Genomic DNA, 18,209 nt, shown 5'->3' on the forward strand with positions numbered 1-18,209 from the left:
GCACTGTTTGAAAAATCATGTGATGCTTCTCTAATTTGTGTAATTAACAGCACCTGTAACTTACTGTGGCACCTAACAGGTGTTGGCAATTACTAAATCACACTTGCAGCCGGTTGACATGGATTAAAGTTGACTCAACCTCTGTCCTGTGCCCTTGTGTGTACCACATTGAGCATGGAGAAAAGAAAGAAGACCAAAGAACTGTCTGAGGACTTGAGAATCCAAATTGTGAGGAAGCATGAACAATCTCAAGGCCACAAGTCCATCTCCAAAGACCTGAAAGTTCCTGTATCTACGGTGTGCAGTGTCATCAAGAAGTTTAAAGCCCATGGCACTGTGGCTAACCTCCCTAGATGTGGAAGGAAAAGAAACATTGACGAGAGATTTCAACGCAAGATTGTGCGGATAGTGGATAAAGAACCTAGACTAACATCCAAACAAGTTCAAGCTGCCCTGCAGTCCGAGGATACAACAGTGTCAACCCGTACTATCCGTCGGCGTCTGAATGAAAAGGGACTGTATGGTAGGATACCCAGGAAGACCCCACTTCTTATCCCGAGACATAAAAAAGCCAGGCTGGAGTTTGCCAAAACTTACCTGAGAAAGCCTAAAACGTTTTGGAAGAATGTTCTCTGGTTAGATGAGACAAAAGTAGAGCTTTTTGGGAAAAGCCATCAACATAGAGTTTACAGGAAAAAAAAGGAGGCATTCAAAGAAAAGAACATGGTCCCTACAGTCAAACATAGCGGAGGTTCCCTGATGTTTTGGGGTTGCTTTGCTGCCTCTGGCACTGGACTGCTTGACCGTGTGCATGGCATTATGAAGTCTGAAGACTACCAACAAATTTTGCGGCATAATGTAGGGCCCAGTGTGAGAAAGCTGGGTCTTCCTAAGAGGTCATGGGTCTTCCAGCAGGACAATGACCCAAAACACACTTCAAAAAGCACTAGAAAATGGTTTGATAGAAAGCACTGGAGACTACTAAAGTGGCCAGCAATGAGTCCAGACCTGAATCCCATAGAACACCTGTGGAGAGATCTGAAAATGGCAGTTTGGAGAAGGCGCCCTTCAAATCTCAGGGACCTGGAGCAGTTTGCCAAAGAAGAATGGTCTAAAATTCAAGGAGAGCATTGTAAGAAACTCATTGATGGTTACCGGAAGCGGTTGTTCGCAGTTATTTTGGCTAAAGGTTGTGCAACCAAGCATTAGGCTAAGGGTGCCAATACTTTTGTCTGGCCCATTTTTGGACTTTTGTGTGAAATGATCAATGATTTGATTTTTGTTTCATTCTCTTTTGTGTTTTTTCATTGCAGGCAAAATAAATGAAGATAATAATACCAAAGAATTTGTGATTGCAATCATTTTCAAGAAGAAACTGAGTATTATCTGACAGAATTGCAGGGGTGCCAATACTTTTGGCCAGCACTGTATGAATCCCGTAACTTTCTTACCCTTGAACCAATTTCGGAGGTCTTCAACGCACAGTTTGCACACTTTATGAGGCGCGCAAACTTTATCTTGATCTACAAGCTTTAGTCCGAAATATGCGAAGTATACTTTATTCACAAAGTCTGTAATATTCAGCTGTTGCTTTAACACTGTATGTTCACCACAAACGTAACAGAAACTGTCAGGCGAAATAATACACTTCCGCTGAGCCATAATGCTAATTTTGGGAAACACGGTTGAATATGAAGAGCTAACACGAACTGAGATTCAAAAGTGTGGACAGGCGAGAACAAAGATAAAACAATTGAAACAAGCCCGCTCATTCAGATTGCAAAATGTTGATGCTGGTTTCATTAGCTCACTCTGAAAGTTCTTTTTTTTTAAAGTTATATTTTTTTGGCATTATATATCTTCAATGCATTGATGTGAATTAATAGTCATTTTGACTTTCAAAACCCTAAATAAAAAAAGAAAAATTATGAAAAATTTAATAAATTTGAAGAGAATTTTGCATTTTGTGGCAAATCCTGACGTCCAGGATTTTTTTTCAATATTTTTTTTCATTTTCAGCACACCAAAATACATGGAAATTAGATGTAAATAATCAAACAGCTTTTTAGTCGCAGACCTGTGTATTCTTTGGCCCTCCATCTCTCCTGACTCCTTTTCAATGCTGCCCTCTCTCAATGTATCATATGTGCATTGTCTTTGCTATCTAGAGTTTTTCAAAACTCCCAAGTCTGTGTTCCTCGTAGTCGTTGTTCTTGCCATCTTATTTTCCCTAAAAACCTACCGCTATTTTTCTGGTCTTCCGGCTCAGAACCTCTACAGTTGATTTTCTTTCTTCCTTACCAGATTTCTGACCTGGTCCCAAGTCTTACCGGCTGTACTTCAGTGTCTCAGCCACTTATAGACTTCAGGGTCAGTTTAGAAGCACAATGTCCTCATCCTTCCTTATCACACCCCCCCTGGTTCGGCCATATTTTTTCGTGTATATTGATATTTTTTTAAACTTCTATTAGCACACTATTGGGAGATTTTGATAGTTTTTCTGATGTTGATTTACTCCTTATATATATTTAGTCTGATCTTGAATGCAGGCACTTTAATAGTTAATCTGAAATTTTGCCTGTGGCTGGGTGATTCTCATTCCACACCCAAGCATTTCCTTTTGTCCTCTTTTTTGTATATATGATCACTTACTTGTAGACTTTTGTCATGATTAAGAGATGTTTAGCTTGAAACGCATAGCCTGGTTGTACATACCTTCTTTTTACTTGAAATTTTAATCTTTCAAATAAACGTGATGTTTTCATATTTTTGCATCGTTCCACTGTTAGTGCTGGGTATACTTATTTCATCTTTAAATTGGATTTCTTTGTCGCTCCATTGGGAGACCTAGACAATTGGGTGTATAGCTTATGCCTCCGGAGGTCACACAAAGCATTACACTTAAAAGTGTAAACCCCTCCCCTCTGCCTATACACCTTCCCGTGCATCACGGCCTCCTCAGTTTTATTGCTTTGTGGAAGGACTGCAGCAGCTGCTGGGTGTGTTAGTGCGCCGGGACTACCGCGCTGGCCGCGCTTGTTTGCCGGCCGCGCTTATAACTTTAGTCCCCGGCTTTTGCGGCCTAGTGCCGCATATTCCCGCCCCCGGGCCTGCCAGTCAGGGGTAAGGGCGGGACGCTGCACTGGACGTCAGCGCTGAGGGCAGGAGCATACTTTGTATCCTCCTCCCCCCTCACTGAGCACCGTGGGGCACCAGATTCCCGCACTTTTACAGGCACGCCCACGGCCCCCTCCTCCTCTCTGAACGCCGGCAGCCATTGCTACAAGACGCTGGAGAACTTCAGAGGGGAGACAACTGAGCTCCACAGCTCTGGGAGGCCCAGGCAGGGATCTGGTGGTCACACAACCGCTGGGAGCGGTCGGTAAGCAGCACCTGTTACTAGGTGCTGGTCCCCCTGGGTGCCGAATTGTATATTTATATGCTTATAGTGTATACATTTACTCTGTACGGCCTCACTGTTAGCGTTTGGCTATATACCCTCACTGATTATTCTAAGAGGAGAAACAGCATATCGTCTGCAAAAAGCAAGGGTACCAAAGCACAGGCTTACTTTGCAACCTGTACCTCATGTGCGGCAATGCTTCCTGCAGGTTCCACCTACCCTCATTGTGTGCAATGCTCGGCCCCTGTGACACTCACTCAGCCGGAGTCTCAGCCACTGGTGGGACCCCCGGCCCAGGTGGAACCTCCGGCCCCCACTGTCCAGGTGACAAGGACAGAGTTTGCAGTATTTGCTGACAAACTTTCTGAGTCTATGGATAGATGGTCTGCTAAGATACTGGAAGCTTTGCAGTCCAGACCTGTAACACAGGCCCCGGGCACTGTTGATTCATTGCCCCCATGCCCCCCTCGGTCGGAGCAGCAAAGAGCTCCTGGGTCAACTCATAGGTCCCACGGGGAGGACTCCGACACGGACCGCAGTCCCAGACCGACGAAGCGGGCTCGCTGGGAGCGCCCCTCGACTTCATCACACTGTTCAGGGTCTCAGCATGAGGACTTTCTGGAGGATGAAGCAGATGCGGCAGATCAGGACTCTGATCCTGACGCCGCGCTCAACCTTGATACGCCTGAAGGGGACGCCATAGTAAACGACCTTATAGCGTCAATCAATCAGGTGTTAGATCTTTCTTCTCCACCCCTTCCGATTGAGGAATCAGCTTCTCAGCAGGAGAAATTTCATTTTAGGTTTCCCAAACGGCTATCGGCGCGTCCTTTGCTCCGGCATTTGCTGCCGTATGGGCAGTACAAGCTATCTCAGCTTGTCAGTCTGAGATTAATGCACTCACACGAGCCGCGACTCCGCAGGTTGTGTCATTAACCTCTCAGGCGTCGGCGTTTGCGTCCTACGCCATGAATGCGGTACTAGACTCTGCGAGCCGTACAGCGGTAGCATCCGCCAATTCAGTGGCAGTCCGCAGGGCCATGTGGCTACGTGAATCGAAGGCAGACTCTACTTCCAAGAAGTTTTTAACCGGTTTGCCGTTTTCTGGCGACCGCCTGTTTGGCGAGCAATTGGATGAAATCATTAAACAATCCAAGGGTAAGGACTCGTCCTTACCCCAGTCCAAACCTAACAGACCTCAACAACGGAAGGTACAATCAAGGTTTCGGTCCTTTCGGCCCTCAGGCAGGTCTCAATTCTCCTCGTCCAACAGGCCTCAAAAGGATCAGAGGAACTCTGATTCATGGCGGTCTAAGGCACGTCCTAAAAAGACCGCCGGAGGAACCGCTCCCAAAGCGGCCTCCTCATGACTTGCGGACTCCCCAAACCGCATCCTCGGTCGGTGGCAGGCTCTCCCGCTTTTGCGACGCCTGGTTCCCACATGTCCAAGACCGATGGGTGAGAGACATTCTGTCTCACGGTTACAGGATAGAGTTCAATTCTCGTCCTCCGATTCGTTTCTTCAGAACATCTCCGCCCCCCGAGCGAGCCGATGCTCTTCTGCAGGCGGTGAACTCTCTGAAGGCAGAAGGAGTAGTTATCCCCGTTCCCCTTCAGCAATGGGGTCACGGTTTTTACTCCAACTTGTTTGTCGTACCAAAAAAGGACGGATCTTTCCGTCCCGTCCTGGACCTCAAACTGCTCAACAAACACGTGAAAACCAGACGATTCCGGATGGAATCTCTCCGCTCCGTCATCGCCTCGATGTCCCAAGGAGACTTCCTAGCCTCAATCGACATCAAGGATGCTTATCTCCACGTGCCGATTGCACCAGAGCATCAGCGCTTCCTGCGTTTCGCCATCGGGGACGAACACCTTCAGTTCGTGGCATTGCCTTTCGGCCTGGCAACAGCCCCACGGGTCTTCACCAAGGTCATGGCAACAGTGGTTGCAGTCCTACACTCTCAGGGACACTCAGTGATCCCTTACTTGGACGATCTTCTTGTCAAGGACCCCTCTCGGGTGGCATGCCAACACAGCCTGAACATTGCTCTGGAGACACTCCAGAGGTTCGGGTGGATCATCAATTTCCCAAAGTCAAAACTGACACCGACACAATCGCTGACATATCTCGGGATGGAGTTTCACACTCTCCCAGCGATAGTGAAACTTCCGCTGGACAAACAACGATCACTACAGACAGGGGTGCGATCTCTCATCCGAGCCCAGTCGCACCCCTTGAGACGCCTCATGCACTTCCTAGGGAAGATGGTGGCAGCAATGGAGGCAGTTCCATTTGCACAGTTTCATCTGCGTCCGCTTCAATGGGACATTCTCCGCAAATGGGACAGGAAATCGACGTCCCTCGACAGGAACGTCTCCCTTTCTCGGGCAGCCAAGGCATCCCTTCAGTGGTGGCTTCTTCCCACTTCTTTGTCGAAGGGGAAATCCTTCCTGCCCCCATCCTGGGCTGTGGTCACGACGGACGCGAGTCTGTCAGGGTGGGGAGCGGTCTTCATCCACCACAGGGCTCAGGGTACCTGGACTCAGCCAGAGTCCTCCCTTCAGATCAATGTTCTGGAGATAAGGGCAGTGTATCTAGCCCTGAAGGCGTTCCAGCCGTGGCTGGAAGGCAGGCAGATCCGAATTCAGTCGGACAACGCCACGGCGGTGGCATACATCAACCACCAAGGCGGCACGCGCAGTCGGCAAGCCTTCCAGGAAGTTCGGCGGATTCTGCTGTGGGTGGAAGCCACAGCCTCCACCATCTCCGCAGTACACATCCCGGGCGTGGAAAACTGGGAAGCGGACTTTCTCAGTCGCCAGGGCATGGACGCAGGGGAATGGTCTCTTCACCCGGACGTGTTTCAAGAGATCTGTTGCCGCTGGGGGAAGCCGGACGTCGACCTAATGGCGTCCCGGCACAACAACAAGGTCCCGGCATTCATGGCACAGTCTCAAGATCACAGAGCTCTGGCGGCAGACGCCTTAGTTCAGGATTGGTCGCAGTTTCAACTGCCTTATGTCTTTCCTCCTCTGGCACTGCTGCCCAGAGTGTTACGCAAGATCAGGTCCGACTGCCGCCGCGCCCTCCTCGTCGCCCCAGACTGGCCAAGGAGGTCGTGGTACCCGGATCTGTGGCATCTCACGGTGGGTCAACCGTGGGCACTACCAGACCGACCAGACTTGCTGTCTCAAGGGCCATTTTTCCATCTGAATTCTGCGGCCCTCAACCTGACTGTGTGGCCATTGAGTCCTGGATCCTAGCGTCTTCAGGGTTATCTCAAGAGGTCATTGCCACTATGAGACAGGCCAGGAAACCAACGTCAGCCAAGATCTACCACAGGACGTGGAGGATCTTCTTATCCTGGTGCTCTGATCAGGGTTTTATTCCATGGCCATTTGCCTTGCCCACTTTTCTGTCTTTCCTTCAATCCGGAATGGAAAAGGGGCTGTCTCTCGGCTCTCTTAAGGGACAAGTCTCGGCGCTCTCTGTATTTTTTTCAAAAGCGTCTAGCAAGGCTTCCGCAAGTACGCACGTTCCTGCAGGGGGTTTGCCACATAGTCCCCCCTTACAAGCGCCCGCTAGAACCCTGGGATCTGAACAGGGTGCTAATGGCTCTTCAGAAACCACCTTTCGAGCCAATGAGAGATATTTCTCTTTCTCGCCTCTCGCAGAAGGTGGTCTTCCTAGTGGCAGTCACATCACTTCGCAGAGTGTCTGAGCTAGCTGCACTGTCATGCAAAGCTCCCTTCCTGGTGTTTCACCAGGACAAGGTGGTTCTGCGTCCGGTTCCGGAATTTCTCCCGAAGGTGGTATCCCCTTTTCATCTCAATCAGGATATCTCCTTACCTTCTTTTTGTCCTCATCCAGTTCACCAATGTGAAAAGGATTTGCACTTGTTAGATCTTGTGAGAGCACTCCGGCTCTACATTTCTCGTACGGCGCCCCTGCGCCGCTCGGATGCGCTCTTTGTCCTTGTCGCTGGCCAGCGTAAAGGGTCGCAGGCTTCCAAGTCAACCTTGGCTCGGTGGATCAAGGAACCAATTCTTGAAGCCTACCGTTCTTCTGGCCTTCCGATTCCTTCAGGGCTGAAGGCCCATTCTACCAGAGCCGTGGGTGCGTCCTGGGCATTGCGGCACCAGGCTACGGCTCAGCAGGTGTGTCAGGCGGCTACCTGGTCGAGTCTGCACACTTTCACAAAACACTATCAGGTGCATACCTATGCTTCGGCAGATGCCAGCTTAGGTAGGCGAGTCCTCCAGGCGGCGGTTGCCCACCTGTAGGAAGGGGCCGTCTTTCGGCTCTATTACCGGGGTATTCTTTACCCACCCAGGGACTGCTTTTGGACGTCCCAATTGTCTGGGTCTCCCAATGGAGCGACAAAGAAGAAGGGAATTTTGTTTACTTACCGTAAATTCCTTTTCTTCTAGCTCCAATTGGGAGACCCAGCACCCGCCCCTGTTCCCTTCGGGCTGTTGTTCTTTTGTGTACACATGTTGTTCATGTTGAATTGTTCTTGATTCATGGTTTAAGTTCTCCGAACATCCTTCGGATTGAATTTACCTTAGACCAATTTATAAGTTTCCTCCTTCCTGCTTTTCCACCAAAACTGAGGAGCCCGTGATGCACGGGCGGGTGTATAGGCAGAGGGGAGGGGTTACACTTTTAAGTGTAATGCTTTGTGTGACCTCCGGAGGCATAAGCTATACACCCAATTGTCTGGGTCTCCCAATTGGAGCTAGAAGAAAAGGAATTTACGGTAAGTAAACAAAATTCCCTTCTTTACCCAGGAAGTCGGTCTGAAACTCTGTGCATGACCTTTTCTATACCTTTATTGGAGTTGGTGAGGTGATGAATACTTTTCTCTTCTCTTATGTAACTCTTCCCTACCCAGCTGCAGGGCTGACCCTCTGTAATTCTTCCCTGCCCAGCTGCAGGGTTGACCCTCTGTAACTCTGCCCTGCCCAGCTGCAGGGCTGACCCTCTGTAACCCTCCCCTGCCCAGTTGCATGTCTGACCCTTTGTAACCCTCCCCTGCCCAACTGCAGGGCTGGCCCATTGTAACTCTCTCCTGCCCAGATACTTTTTCTCCTATGACATTCACATAAAAGTGGTTATAATTTACCAGAGCTTTCACCATATAATGACAATAATCTGCATCAGGGTCCTGTAATAACAGTTTATCTTAGAGCCTCACAACTGAAACTTTATATCACACAGCAATTCTCTCCAGAGGGTGCCAGGATCCTTCACTTCTTTATGTGAGCAATATGACATTGCTTTGTCTTTCAGAATATGGTTCTTGGCACACTTGGAATTATGGGTGCTCAAAAGGGTTCATACCTGTCATTAGATACAAGAAAACTTGCCACACCAAAAATGAATATAAGGACTTTATTAAACAGGCAATCCAAAAAATGTAAAGTTTCGACCCCTATACTTGGATCTTCATCAGACAAAATAGATTCTTGTGTAGGGATATGTCTTTAATATGGTGACACTATCCACATCACCATGAGATCTGTAGATCGATCAGATTGCTGTTCTGTATGGATGTAATAGTGCAGTATAGCAGAGCGTCTTACAAGCAGGAGGAGGGCGCGTTACTTGTTCTTGCCTCCTCGGCCTTCACGGTCCTCAGATCTGTGTCCTACAGAGCATCTCTGGGACGAGGTAGAATGGGATGTTCAGTGCCTGTCAGCTCCTCGGTCTAGTTTTCGGTAAATGTAAGTCGCTTTCATGTCCCCGTGGGCCTGTAATCCTGCAGAACTATATCATCACCTAGAATGTTTGACACTCTAAATTGCTGAACTCCTAAATGCCAAAGTAAATCCAACGCTACTGCTTGAGTGTCTTTAATGTGGCCATTCAGTGTATGGTTTATACTTAGTGGAGATGACAGGATAAAGCTGATCATAGACATTAGATGTTGTCTGGATCTTCTCACAATTTTCTGGTTATGGAGACTGCTGGTTACAATTAGGAGGTGACACGTTGGATTATACAGGAGACCTGCAACTCTGATATCTACTGCTGTCAGTTTTGATCGTTATGGTCATTTATGATCTTTTCTTTTCTTCTTAATCATTTCAAGCGACTCTTTCGTCTGTCTTTGACTTTTACAATATTTGTTTCAGGGTGAAGATCTAACCCATATTAATACTACAGAGACATATGTGAGGGGTGATGAGCAGTGTAAAGAGGAGATTCCTACAGATAACCGCACAGGTGAGTAGTGACCACTAAATCCAGAGAAATCACAAATACAATTTTATCTCAATACATTAGAATATCATCAAAGAGTTAATTTATTTCAGTAATTCAATACAAAAGGGAAACGTATATATTATTATATAGTCATTACACACAGAGCCATCTATGTCAGGTGTTTTTATTTCTGTTAATGTTGATAATTATGGCTTCGAGCCAATAAAAACCTAAAAGTCTTTATTTCAGAAAATTTGAATAGTTACCACAAAACACCTGCAAAGGCTTCCAAAGCATTCATATTGGTCCCTTAGTCTGGTTCAGTAGGTTACACAATCATGGGGAAAACTGCTGACTTGACAGATGTCCAGAAGGCAGTCATTGACACACTCCACAAGGAGAGTAAGCCACAAAAGGTCATTGCTAAAGAAGTTGTCTGTTCAGAGTGCTGTATCCAAGCATATTAATGGAAAGTTGAGTGGAAGGAAAATTTGTGGTAGAAAAAGGTGCACAAGCAACCGGGATAACCGCAGCCTTGATAGGATTGTTAAGAAAAGGCCATTCAAAAATGTGGGGGAGATTCACAAGGAGTAGACTGCTGCTGGAGTCAGTGCTTCAAGAGCCACCACACACAGACGTATCCAGGACATGGGCTACAAGTATCGCATTCCTTGTGTCAAGGCACTGATGACCAATAGACAATACCAGAAGCATCTTACCTGGGCCAAGGAGAAAAAGAACTGGACTGTTGCTCAGTGGTCCAAGGTGTTTTTTTCAGATGAAAGTAAATTTTGCATTATATTTGGAAATCAAAATCCCTATTGATAAAACCAGGGCTGTGGAGTCTGAGTCGGTATAAAATGCACCGACTCCGACTCCTAAAATATATAATAAATTGGGGACAGTAGTGCAGTGCAGAATGTGCTGAATATTTTTTAATAGGAATTTGGGAAAGTTATGAAATGTCCTTTAAATGGCTGTTCTATTCCTGATCTGAGGCTACATTCACACACCGCATTTTTGCTGCGTTTTTTTGAGGATACATTTGTCAGCTGCAAAAGCAGATCAGCTTTTTAAAAAACTGCATTACCTGAAAGGTTTTTGAGCTCATAAATAATGCTTGCAAAAGCAGATTAAAGGCCACACAAACTGCTCATTCTTTGTGAGGATCCTCACAAAAGGATGTGTCTGAATGTCCTATCTTGAAACCCATTGCCTTTGCTGGGATGCCCGGAGTCACTGCATTTCACGGAATTATTTTGCCATCAATGTTCGATATGTTTGTAACAAGAAAGAAATTGTTAGCAAGACACTGGCAGTAACAGATACTAAAGCTCATCACACCGGCCAGTTTCTCCAGGCCTTAGTGGAAAAAGTTCTGCAAGATTACCAACTCAAAAAATAACAGGTTCTTGCTATTGTAACGGACAATGCTTCACACATGATAAGTACAATTACACTGATGAATGAGTGTAATGAACAACAGCTAGAAGAAAATGTAGGATTTAGTATGTTAGAGATGGAAGGCCACAGTGCTGTTCATGTAACTGAGGAACAAACAGATATTACAACAGAAGAACAGCAAAATTATACTTTAGATTAGATGATCTTGTTGAAGTTGCTTCAAAACACTTTCATATTCATCACATGTGCTGTGTTGTGCACACTCTGCAGCTGGTAATAAGACATAAGGGTGCTTTACAAGCTGCGACATCGTTAGCAATGGCTAGCGATGTTGCGCGTGATAGCACCCGCCCCCATCGTGTCTGCGATATTGTGTGATCGCTCCGTAGCGAACATTATCGCTACGGCAGCGTCACACGCACATAGCTGGTCAGCCACTGCACATACCTGGTCGCTCTGGCCAGCGTTCCACCTCCTTTCTAAGGGGGCGGTTCGGGCGGCGTCATAGCGACGTCACACGGCAGCCATCCAATAGCAGAGGAGCGGGGGAGATGAGCGGCTGGAAAATGCCGCCCACCTCCTTCCTTCTGCAATGGCGGTGGACGGAGGTAAGGAGATGTTCGTCGCTCCTGCGGTGTCACACATAGCGATGTGTGATGCCGCAGGAACGAGGAACAACATCGATACTAAGCAGACAATGATATTTGGTTTTTGGACGACCTCTCCAAAACCAACGATTTTTTTGTCTCTCTTGCGATCGTTTTAGGTCGCTCAGAGGTGTCACACACTGCGATGTCGCTAACGACGCCGGATGTGCGTCACAAACACCGTGATCCCGACGATAAATCGTTAGCGATATCGCAGCGTGTAAAAGCCCCCTATAGTCTGCAAGAGGGACCCCGGTTTCACACATCCGGCTTTTTGGCGGATGCGGCGCACTCCAGTACAGTGTATATAGTACAGTGGCAGCGTGACAAACACCGGTCACATGCTGTGATGTGACCGAAGCATGTGACCCGGAAGTTGCGGCGCTGCCACTGTACTGTATCGTACTGTACTGGGGTGCGCCGCATCCGCCAAACTGGCGAAAAGCCGGATGTGTGAAACTGGGCGGACATGCTGAAAATCTAATTGGAAAAGTGAGGAAGTTGGTTATTGCCACCAGAACCCCTAAAATTGATTTCATCTTGAAGAGACGTGCTGGGAAAAGGGCAATTGTTGATCAAGCCACTCGGTGAGGCAGCACTTATTTAATGACTGAGCGATTGCTTGAACTAAAATTGTTTCTTATAGATATGGTGAACCCTCAAGTAACCTTAAATGAAGGTCAATGGACACAGGTGGCTGAATTGAAGGAATTGCTTAATCACCTGTTTACTTGGACTAAAAAATTACAAGCTGAGGATTTGGCCCCTGGCATTTTCATAAGGGACTGGAAGAACTTGCTATTTTGCCTGTCCCAAAGAGGAGGTTTAATCGCAGATGGCATTTCTGCTTCAATGAAACTGAGAGAGACACAGCTATTGGAAAATAAACTTCTTCTGGCAGCTGTTTATTTGGACCCAAGTCATCGTATACTGCTTGATGATCAACAGCTTACTAAAGGAAAAGAAGCTTTGAGTGAGGTAGCAGTTAGGATCAGCGACTACAGGGCTACCAGGCGCAGGAGGACTTGGGTCCTGACAGTGTTACTGCTGCCATTTCTTTATCCTCATCAGATGAGGAGTTTAACCTTGACAAGTATTTGGATGACATGGAGCAGGCAAAGCATTTCCGCAAGGAAAAAGATTTCACTCAGTCTCCTATAGCAGCAGATTGATCAGATTTCAGTAAAACTTTTCACTTGCTCTCAAAGAAATAGAAAAATTCAACCATCAAAACTGACTGTGCATGAGGCCATTCCTTTATACCCGGAAATTGTTAGAGATGTTGCCCATGTGGTTACAGCTTTGCCTCCAAGAGAGGTTGTTCTCTAGCCTTAAAATTATTAGGTCAGATTCAAGGTCATCTGCGAAGGAGGATCTGATGGAAGCAATTCTATTTCTTAGAACAAATTCGTAGACTGCACAAATGTTATTTACTATGTTTTTGTTGAAAACTGTTTTTTGCCACTTACATATTATATATAACACTATGTAATCCACTAAGTGGCAAACAGTTTTCAACAAAAACATACTAAATAATAACATTTAGTATATTGCTTATATTTAAGTGAAAAATGTATTGTAGTACAATGTGAACATCAGACATTTAATAATTTTTCTGATACAATAATCAAGAAATTTAGATATAACATAAAATATATTTATTGGATACAACTTCTGAACACAAAAAACTAATACATTGTAAATATGTAATACAATATGTAATGTGTGTGTGTATATATGTGTGTGTATGTACATATGTATATGTATGTATATACAGTTAGGTCCAGAAATATTTGGACAGTGACACAATTTTCGCGAGTTGGGCTCTGCATGCCACCACATTGGATTTGAAATGAAATCTCTACAACAGAATTCAAGTGCAGATTGTAACGTTTAATTCTAAGGTTTGAACAAAAATATCTGATAGAAATTGTAGGAATTGAACACATTTCTTTACAAACACTCCACATTTTAGGAGGTCAAAAGTAATTGGACAAATAAACCAAACCCAAACAAAATATTTTTATTTTCAATATTTTGTTGCGAATCCTTTGGAGGCAATCACTGCCTTAAGTCTGGAACCCATGGACATCACCAAACCCTGGGTTTCCTCCTTCTTAATGCTTTGCCAGGCCTTTACAGCCGCAGCCTTCAGGTCTTGCTTGTTTGTGGGTCTTTCCGTCTTAAGTAGAGATGAGCGAACCGGTCCCGGTTCGGCTCGAGGTCGGCTCGCCGAACGGGGTCCCGTTCGAGTTCGGTTCGTCGAACGTTCGACGAACCGAACTCGAACGTATAGGCTAGAATGGGAGGCAATCACAAACACATAAAAATGCATGATAAATGTACACAAACAGTTAATAAACATTGCCATAACACTTACCGGTCCTCGCGATCCCTTCTGCACTCTGTCTCCTGCCGCTATTCCATCCGATGATTGCTGAATCCTCCCGTGACCGGCACTGCCAGCAGAGATGCAGGACCTGTCGTGACGTCAGAATAGCCATGTGACCAGTCACGTGGCTATTATCTCATTGGCTACAGACTGGTCACATGACTATGACACGTCATGTAGGACCTGCGAGTGCATCTCTCCGGTACACGGTGCACATATGTGTATCGCCGTGTACCGGCGACATGCTCTAGCACACGGTCGACTCCCCGTTCCGTTAGGGACCGGCTGTCACAGCCGGTCATTAACGGAGATCACCGTTGCCATAGCAACGCAGTTAGCGGTGATGTCACCGCTAACCGCGGCTCCGAGAGCACCGTTGCTATGGTAACGCGTCTGTCAGCGTTACCGCTGTTACCGCTGACAGCCAGCACTGATCACTCACGGAGTGAAGGCTGCACGATTGTAGTGAGCATTGTAGTGAGGATGGAGGTTCCCCAGCCCCAAGTGATGAGCTGGTGAACCTTATCCTCACTACAATCGTCACTACTACTACACTAGTGAGGATTGTAGTGAGCATTGTAGTGAGGATGAGGTTCCCCAGCCCCAAGTGATGAGCTGGTGAATCTCATCCTCACTACAATCGTCACTACTACTACACTAGAAAGAAAGAAGACAGAAGAGCAGGATCGTGGAGGGCTGACAGGGGGTAATAAAGATGGAGTCTCTAATGTGTCTGTGTATTTATTTCTATTAAAGTATTTTTTTCTCTGTGTGGTGTTTTTTTTAACCCTTTATTGGAGATTCTTAATGGCCGGGTCAAACGTGCCTGACATTAAGAATCTCTGGCTTAATACTGGCTAGTAAAACAAAGCCAGTATTAACTCATGATTACCCAACAAGCCACCCGGCTCCAGGGCTGTTGGAAGAGTTGGATACAGCGCCAGATGATGGCGCTTCTATGAGAGCGCCATTTTCTGGGGCGGCTGCGGACTGAAATCCGCAGTAGAGGGGCCCAGAAACCTCGGGCTAACCTGTGCTGCGGATTCCAATCCCCAGCTGCCTAGTTGTACCCGGCTGGACACAAAAATGGGGCGAAGCCCACGTCATTTGTTTTTTAATTATTTCATGAAATAAGTGAAATAATTAAAAAAAAAACGGGCTTCCCTATATTTTTGGTTCCCAGCCGGGTACAAATAGGCAACTGGGGGTTGGAGGCAGCCCGTGGCTGCCTGCTGTACCTGGCTAGCATACAAAAATATGGCGAAGCTCACGTCCTTTTTTTTTGTAATTTTTTGGCAAAAAAAATAAAAAATGCTTCCCTGGATTTTCCATTGCCAGTGAAGGTAACACCAAGCAGTGGGGGTTAGCAGCCAGTAGCTGCTTGGATTACCCTTAGCTAGCAATACAAAAAATGCAGCGGGAGCCCATATATATTTTTTTTAATTATTTATTTAAATAACTAAAAATAAAATGGGCTTCCCTGTATTTTGATTGCTAGACATCACAGTGCTGTAAAAATAAATCTTTAAAAAAATTACGTAGCGCTCCGCGGTATTTTTGATTCTCAGCGCAGATAAAGCAGACAGCTATGGGTTGCCACCCCCATCTGCCTGCCGTTACCTTGGTTGGCAATCAAAATACAGGGAAGCCCATTAATTTTTTCTATTTAAAAAATGGTTAAAAAAAAAAATGACGTTGGGTCCCCCCATTTTTGATAGCCAGCTAGGGTAAAGCAGACGGCTGTAGCCTGAAAACCACAGCTGGCAGCTTTACCGTGGTTGGGGATCCAATGTGGAGGTCCCCTCAGGCTCTTTTTTATAATTATTTTATAAATATTAATAATTACACAATAAAAGTAGGGTCCCCCCCAAATTGGATCACCAGCCAAGGTAAAGCGGACAGCTGTGGTCTGGTATTCTCAGGGTGGGAAGGTCCATAGTTATTGGGCCTTCACAGCCTAAAAATAGCAGGCACCCCAGACGTGGCGCATCCACTAGATGCGCCAATCCTGGCGATTCACCCCAGCTCATCCCGTGCCCTGGTGCAGTGGCAAACGGGGTAATAAATCGGGTTGATACTAGCTGTAAAGTCACCTGAGATCAAGCCCAGCAGTTTGTGATGTCATGGCATCTATTAGATACCCAACATCATAAACTGTCAGTACTAACAAAAAAAAAAAATCGACAAAAGAAATTTATTTGAAAAAACAGTCCCCAAAACATTTCCTCTTTCACCAATTTATTGTAAGAAAAAAAATAAAGGGGTCCCACGACGACTCTGGACCGTCTAGAATATGGGGGGAGACACTCAGGGAACGTATCCCCCATTTTCTAGGAGTGCGGACCCTTCATGTGAGGAGTGTGGGTGCAATGAATCTGCACTCACTCTCCCCGGGTCCACAGCAGCAGAGTCCATGTCGTAATGGTTGCTACCAAAGCTGCAATGCCCTGCTCATGAGGTAAGGGCATGCCTAATCAGGAGAACTACTGTAGAGGAAGCTCTGCTCACTGGTATATAGGTGCTCAGAGGTAATAATAGATAAAATTAGTGAGTAACCTCAGCACTCTAAATCTCCCAGACTAAGTCAGTAAGTCACAACGGATAGTAATGCAAAATCACTCTTTATTGGTCCGTATTAAGAAAAAATTTTTTTTCATAAGCATATATGTTTTTGTCCAAAACAAGTTACAAATGACGTTTCAGCCTGAGCCTTCGTCAGATTGGACTTATCTGCATGTAATCATGAAAAATGACAATAATCAGTATCACATAAGAGTGAGAGAACAATAACATAAACTCGAACAATGTAGAGGTACAATTGGGATGCAGCAAAAAAATTGCAACACAGCAAGAAATGAAACACATGATACAAATGTCATAATACAGTACAAGGACAATATAGTAATGACAAATATGGGGTCAGAGTAGACTTAGACAGCTCTGGTACGAAAGAGATGTCAATCATAAAGTAACATGTGCAGTAGGTGTAGAGCTACAGTATGCATGGCATAGCTAATGGGTAGACCGACCATAGAAAAAGAACGGAGAAAAAGTGGAGAGAAAAAGTGGAGAGAAAAAGTGGAGAGAAAAAGTGGAGAGAAAAAGTGGAGCACCCTTTGGTGCCTTTCATGTGGCACTAAGGGGTGCTTAGCTTTGTATTTAGCCAAAAAAATGAAAAAAAAAAATGACGTAGGGTTCCCCCTAGTTTTGTAGCCAGCTAGGGTAAAGCAGACGGCTGCAGCCTGCAGACCACAGCTGGCAACCTCACCTTGGCTGGTAATCCAAAACTGAGGGCACCCCACGCTGTTATTTTAAATTAAATAAATAATTAAAAAAAAAAAACACGTAGGGGTCCCAAAATTGGATCACCAGCCAAGGTAAAGCAGACAGCTGGGGCCTGATATTCTCAGACTAGGGAGGTCCATGGTTATTGGACTCTCCCCAGCCTAAAAATAGCAGGCCGCAGCCGCCCCAGAAGTGGCGCATCCATTAGATGCGCCAATCCTGGTGCTTCGCCCCAGCTCATACCGCGCCCTGGTGCGGTGGCAAACGGGGTAATATATGGGGTTAATACCAGGTGTGTAATGTCACCTGGCATCAAGCCCTGGGGTTGGTGAGGTCAGGCGTCTATCAGATACCCGACATCACCAACCCAGTCAGTAATAAAAAAAATAGACGACAAACACATTTTTATTTGAAAAAACACTCCCCAAAACATTCCCTCTTTAACCAATTTATTAGAATGAAAAACAAATCCAGGTCTGGTGTAATCCAAGGGGTTGCCATGACGATCCACACTGTCCCAGTCAATGAAGAGCAGGATGTTCCCCATTGGCTGGGAGAGCAATGCAGTGACCTGAGCTAACATCAATGGGTCAGCCCAGGTCACTGCAGGGCATGACAAGTGCTGCTGTCAGCGAGGTACATTACCTGCGCTGATCTCCAGCACACTGACAGCCCCTGTCACTAAGTTCAATGACCGGCGCCTTCACACCAAGTATCGCGAGAGGCCCGTGACGTCACCGCTAGTCAGTCTCGGGTCGGAAGCGAGAGAAGGTGATGTGAAAAGCGGCGACCATGGAGGACAGTGACAGCGCTGAGGTCGGGATGGCGGGACTTCATCACCGCAGGCAGGGCCGGCTCCAGGTTTTT

At 46.2% G+C, this 18,209-nt stretch overlaps 1 protein-coding gene across 1 annotated transcript in view; it reads left to right on the plus strand.

Annotated features, from left to right (window-relative positions):
* The window catches only part of LOC142310436 (uncharacterized), a 38,919-nt gene that overhangs the window by 1,424 nt on the left and 19,286 nt on the right, over positions 1 to 18,209 (plus strand). The window contains exon 4 of the mRNA XM_075347962.1: positions 9,545 to 9,635. Within this exon, the coding sequence (XP_075204077.1) occupies positions 9,545 to 9,635 (91 nt within the window). The remainder of the gene's footprint in view (positions 1 to 9,544; positions 9,636 to 18,209) is intronic.

This window comes from Anomaloglossus baeobatrachus, chromosome 5 (genome assembly GCF_048569485.1).
Source record: "Anomaloglossus baeobatrachus isolate aAnoBae1 chromosome 5, aAnoBae1.hap1, whole genome shotgun sequence".
In the NCBI taxonomy this organism is placed as follows: domain Eukaryota; kingdom Metazoa; phylum Chordata; class Amphibia; order Anura; family Aromobatidae; genus Anomaloglossus; species Anomaloglossus baeobatrachus.